General features: G+C 37.6%; 1 protein-coding gene across 2 annotated transcripts in view; it reads left to right on the forward strand.

The window, feature by feature from the left end:
- Positions 1 to 5,607, forward strand: part of LOC126203973 (DNA-directed RNA polymerases I, II, and III subunit RPABC2) — a 99,323-nt gene extending 93,716 nt beyond the window's left edge. For both annotated transcript variants that reach the window (XM_049938392.1, XM_049938393.1), the window contains exon 4: positions 5,326 to 5,607. In XM_049938392.1, the coding sequence (XP_049794349.1) occupies positions 5,326 to 5,536 (211 nt within the window). In that variant the 3' untranslated portion in view covers positions 5,537 to 5,607. The remainder of the gene's footprint in view (positions 1 to 5,325) is intronic.
- Positions 5,608 to 6,000: the final 393 nt, after the last annotated feature.

Raw genomic sequence — 6,000 nt, forward strand, 5'->3', positions numbered from 1 at the left:
ATTGCAATCATGAATCCTTCCATCTCACTGTATATATTGCCTTCTCTTAGCCATGTGTTGGACGTGTCTTGATCGATGTGTGGCTGTGTTAGATGATATGGGTGCTTGCTGTGTAGTGTTTTCTTTTTCCAGTTTACTTTCTTCGTTGTAGAAGTGGTTATGAAATTGCAATGGTGTAGCCGATGTATTTACATGAGTGATTGCTTTGTGTATTTTGCTAATTTCTGCTCGTTCTATAAAGAATTTTCTTAAATTGTCTACCTGTCCATAATGTAGGTTTTTTATGTCGATAAATCCCCTTCCTCCTTCCTTTCTGCTTAATGTGAATCTTTCTGTTGCTGAATGTATGTGGTGTATTCTATATTTGTGGCATTGTGATCGTGTAAGTGTATTGAGTGCTTCTAAGTCTGTGTTACTCCATTTCACTACTCCAAATGAGTAGGTCAGTATTGGTATAGCATAAGTATTTATAGCTTTTGTCGTGTTTCTTGCTGTCAATTCTGTTTTCAGTATTTTTGTTAGTCTTTGTCTATATATTTTTTTAGTTCTTCTTTAATATTTGTATTATCTATTCCTATTTTTTGTCTGTATCCTAGATATTTATAGGCATCTGTTTTTTCCATCACTTCTATGCAGTCGCTGTGGTTATCCAATATGTAATCTTCTTGTTTAGTGTGTTTTCCCTTGACTATGCTATTTTTCTTACGTTTGTCTGTTCCAAATGCCATATTTATATCATTGCTGAATACTTCTGTTATCTTTAGTAATTGGTTGAGTTGTTGATTTGTTGCTGCCAGTAGTTTTAGATCATCCATGTATAGCAAATGTGTGATTTTTTGTTGGTATGTTCCAGTAATATTATATCCATAATTTGTATTATTTGGCATGTTGGATAGTGGGTTCAGAGCAAGGCAGAACCAGAAAGGTCTTAATGAGTCTCCTTGGTATATTCCATGCTTAATCTGTATTGGCTGTGATGTGATATTATTTGAATTTGTTTGGGTATTAAGTGTGGTTTTCCAATTTTTCATTACTATGTTTAGGAACTGTATCAATTTAGTATCTACTTTGTATATTTCCAATATTTGTAGTAACCATGAGTGGGGTACACTATCAAAAGCTTTTTGGTAATCAATGTATGCGCAGTGTAGCGACCTTTGTTTAGTTTTATCTTGATGTGTCACCTCTGCATCTATTATCAGTTGCTCTTTACATCCTCATGCTCCTTTGCAGCAGCCTTTTTGTTCTTCATTTATAATTTTGTTCTGTGTTATATGTGTCATGAATTTCTGTGTATGTTGTTGTTGTGGTCTTCAGTCCTGAGACTGGTTTGATGCAGCTCTCCATGCTACTCTACCCTGTGCAAGCTTCTTCATCTCCCAGTACCTACTGCAACCTACATCCTTCTGAATCTGCTTAGTGTATTCATCTCTCGGTCTCCCCCTACGATTTTTACCCTCCACGCTGCCCTCCAATACTAAATTGGTGATCCCTTGATGCCTCAGAACATGTCCTACCAACCGATCCCTTCTTCTGGTCAAGTTGTGCCACAAACTCCTCCCCAATCCTATTCAGTACCACCTCATTAGTTATGTGATCTACCCACCTAATCTTCAGCATTCTTCTGTAGCACCACATTTCAAAAGCTTCTATTCTCTTCTTGACCAAACTATTTACCGTCCATGTTTCACTTCCATACATGGCTACACTCCATACAAATACTTTCAGAAATGACTTCCTGACACTTAAATCTATACTCGATGTTAACAAATTTCTCTTCTTCAGAAACGCTTTCCTTGCCATTGCCAGTCTACATTTTATATCCTCTCTACTTCGACCATCATCAGTTATTTTGCTCCCCAAATAGCAAAATTCCTTTACTACTTTAAGTGTCTGATTTCCTAACCTAATTCCCTCAGCATCTCCCGACTTAATTCGACTACATTCCATTATCCTCGTTTTGCTTTTGTTGATGTCCATCTTATATCCTCCCTTCAAGACACCATCCAATCCGTTCAACTGCTCTTCCAAATCCTTTGCTGTCTCTGACAGAATTACAATGTCATCGGCGAACCTCAAAGTTTTTATTTCTTCTCCATGGATTTTAATACCTACTCCAAATTTTTCTTTTGTTTCCTTTACTGCTTGCTCAATATACAGATTGAATAACATCGGGGAGAGGCTACAACCCTGTCTTACTCCCTTCCCAACCACTGCTTCCCTTTCATGTGCCTCGACTCTTATAACTGCCATCTGGTTTCTGTACAAATTGTAAATAGCCTTTCGCTCCCTGTATTTTACCCCTGCCACCTTTAGAATTTGAAAGAGAGTATTCCAGTTAACGTTGTCAGAAGCTTTCTCTAAGTCCACAAATGCTAGAAACGTAGGTTTGCCTTTCCTTAATCTTTCTTCTAAGATAAGTCGTAAGGCCAGTATTGCCTCACGTGTTACAGTATTTCTACGGAATCCAAACTGATCTTCCCCGAGGTCGGCTTCTACTAGTTTTTCCATTCGTCTGTAAAGAATTCGTGTTAGTATTTTGCAGCTGTGGCTTATTAAACTGATTGTTCGGTAATTATCACATCTGTCAACACCTGCTTTCTTTGGGATTGGAATTATTATATTCTTCTTGAAGTCTGAGGGTATTTCGCCTGTTTCATACATCTTGCTCTCCAGATGGTAGAGTTTCGTCAGGAGTGGCTCTCCCAAGGCAGTCAGTAGTTCCAATGGAATGTTGTCTACTCCGGGGGCCTTGTTTCGACTCAGGTCTTTCAGTGCTCTGTCAAACTCTTCACGCAGTATCGTATCTCCCATTTCATCTTCATCTACATCCTCTTCCATTTCCATAATATTGTCCTCAAGTACATCACCCTTGTATAAACCCTCTATATACTCTTTCCACCTTTCTGCCTTCCCTTCTTTGCTTAGAACTGGGTTTCCATCTGAACTCTTGATGTTCATACAAGTGGTTCTCTTATCTCCCAAGGTCTCTTTAATTTTCCTGTAGGCAGTATCTATCTTACCCCTAGTGAGATAAGCCTCTACATCCTTACATTTGTCCTCTAGCCATTCGTGCTTAGCCATTTTGCACTTACTGTCGATCTCATTTTTGAGACATTTGTATTCCTTTTTGCCTGCTTCATTTACTGCATTTTTATATTTTCTCCTTTCATCAATTAAATTCAATATTTTTTCTGTTACCCAAGGATTTCTACTAGCCCTCGTCTTTTTACCTACTTGATCCTCTGCTGCCTTCACTACTTCATCCCTCAAAGCAATCTTCTTCTACTGTATTTCTTTCCCCCATTCCTGTCAATTGTTCCCTTATGCTCTCCCTGAAACTCTGTACAACCTCTGGTTCTTTCAGTTTATCCAGGTCCCATCTCCTTAAATTCCCACCTTTTTGCAGTTTCTTCCGTTTTAATCTACAGGTCATAACCAATAGATTGTGGTCAGAGTCCACATCTGCCCCTGGAAATGTCTTACAATTTAAAACCTGGTTCCTAAATCTCTGTCTTACCATTATATAATCTATCTGATACCTTTTAGTATCTCCAGGGTTCTTCCATTTATACAACCTTCTATCATGATTCTTAAACCAAGTGTTAGCTATGATTAAGTTGTGCTCTGTGCAAAATTCTACCAGGCGGCTTCCTCTTTCATTTCTTAGCCCCAATCCATATTCACCTACTACATTTCCTTCTCTCCCTTTTCCTACACTCGAATTCCAGTCACCCATGACTATTAAATTTTCGTCTCCCTTCACTATCTGAATAATTTCTTTTATTTCCTCATAAATTTCTTCAATTTCTTCGGCATCTGCAGAGCTAGTCGGCATATAAACTTGTACTACTGTAGTAGGTGTGGGCTTCGTATCTATCTTGGCCACAATAATGCGTTCACTATGCTGTTTGTAGTAGCTTACCCGCATTCCTATTTTCCTATTCATTATTAAACCTACTCCTGCATTACCCCTATTTGACTTTGTGTTTATAACCCTGTAGTCACCTGACCAGAAGTCTTGTTCCTCCTGCCACCGAACTTCACTAATTCCCACTATATCTAACTTTAACCTATCCATTTCCCTTTTCAAATTTTCTAACCTACCTGCCCGATTAAGGGACCTGACATTCCACGCTCCGATCCGTAGAACGCCAGTTTTCTTTCTCCTGATAACGACATCCTCTTGAGTAGTCCCCGCCCGGAGATCCGAATGGTGGACTATTTTACCTCCGGAATATTTTACCCAAGAGGACGCCATCATCATTTAATCATACAGTAAAGCTGCATGCCCTCGGGAAAAATTACGGCCGTAGTTTCCCCTTGCTTTCAGCCGTTCGCAGTACCAGCACAGCAAGGTCGTTTTGGTTATTGTTACAAGGCCAGATCAGTCAATCATCCAGACTGTTGCCCTTGCAACTACTGAAAAGGCTGCTGCCTGTCTTCAGGAACCACACGTTTGTCTGGCCTCTCAACAGATACCCCTCCGTTGTGGTTGTACCTACAGTACGGCTATCTGTATCGCTGAGGCCCGCAAGCCTCCCCACCAACGGCAAGGTCCATGGTTCATGGGGGGGATTTCTGTGTAATGACTGAAGTTAATATTTGGTATATTGTTGGTAGGCATGTTATGGGGCGATATTTTGCTGGGTTTGCTGTGTCTGCTTGATCTTTAGGTTTCAGATAAGTTATTCCTTGTGTATAAGTGTATGAGGGACTGTGTATGGGTCTGCAATGTAACTGTTAAATAATTTAGTTAGATGTGAATGTGTTGAAGTGAACTTCTTTAGCCAGAAATTTGCTATTTTATCTTTTCTAGGGGCTTTCCAATTATGCGTAGAATTAATTGCTCGGGTGACTTCATGTTGCAAAATTATCGCTTCAGGCATTTGTGGTATTATCTTGTATGTGTGTGTTTCTGCTTGTATCCACCGTACATATCTGTTATGTTGTATCGGGTTTGAGCATATGTTGCTCCAGAAGTGTTCCATGTCTGTTATGTTTGGTGGATTGTCTATTTTAATGTGTGTGTTATCTATTGTCTGGTAAAATTTCTTTTGGTTTGTGTTGAATGTTTGGTTTTGTTTCCTTCTATTTTCTATTATTAATTATTATTAATATATATTATATATATAATATATAATAAAATATTAATAGTAATCTATTATTATTATTATTATTATTATTATTAATAATAATAATAATAATAATAATAATAATAATAAAATATGTAATTTCATATTTCACCAGTCACTCAGCACAATTACATGAAATAATTATGTTTATTAGCAATAACCTCTATGTATTTTTCCTCTCTTTCAACAGGTATGAGAGAGCAAGAGTATTGGGGACGCGAGCACTACAAATAGCCATGTGTGCTCCCGTGATGGTGGAGTTGGATGGTGAAACAGATCCATTGCAGATTGCAATGAAAGAATTGAAGCAGCGGAAAATACCTATTATTATTAGACGATATCTTCCAGATAACAGTTATGAAGATTGGGGAATAGATGAACTGATTATAATTGACCACTAGTACATTAATTCTTTGTATTCATTCCTTTACTTTTATTGTATAAAATGTTTAATTAAAAGTTTTTAATAGAAGTGGTTTTTAGTCTGTTTTTCTTATAATTTATACACATGAAAACCTGTTTAAAATAATACTGTCTGAATCCATTGTAATTTTTTGACTGGTACCAGTTTGTGGCTTTGGCTATCAAATTGCCTTTCAGAAGTGTTGAATGATATAATTGGTAAATGATAAAAGTTATTACAGAAAAAAAATCAGCAAAACTAAAAAATTAAGCTTAGTTAACTTAAATTATCAAAAAAGAGAAAAATACTACATAAAAATTTAAAAAAAAGGGTGGGGGGGGGGCATTCCTTCAATATCTTGCTGCAGGTAGTTACATTTATACGACAAAAGCCAAGGATTCTGACACACCAAATGTGTTTCTGTGGGTATTGCTGCATTGGAATCACTAACGACGCTCAAAA

This window comes from Schistocerca nitens, chromosome 9 (assembly GCF_023898315.1).
Source record: "Schistocerca nitens isolate TAMUIC-IGC-003100 chromosome 9, iqSchNite1.1, whole genome shotgun sequence".
Lineage (NCBI taxonomy): Eukaryota > Metazoa > Arthropoda > Insecta > Orthoptera > Acrididae > Schistocerca > Schistocerca nitens.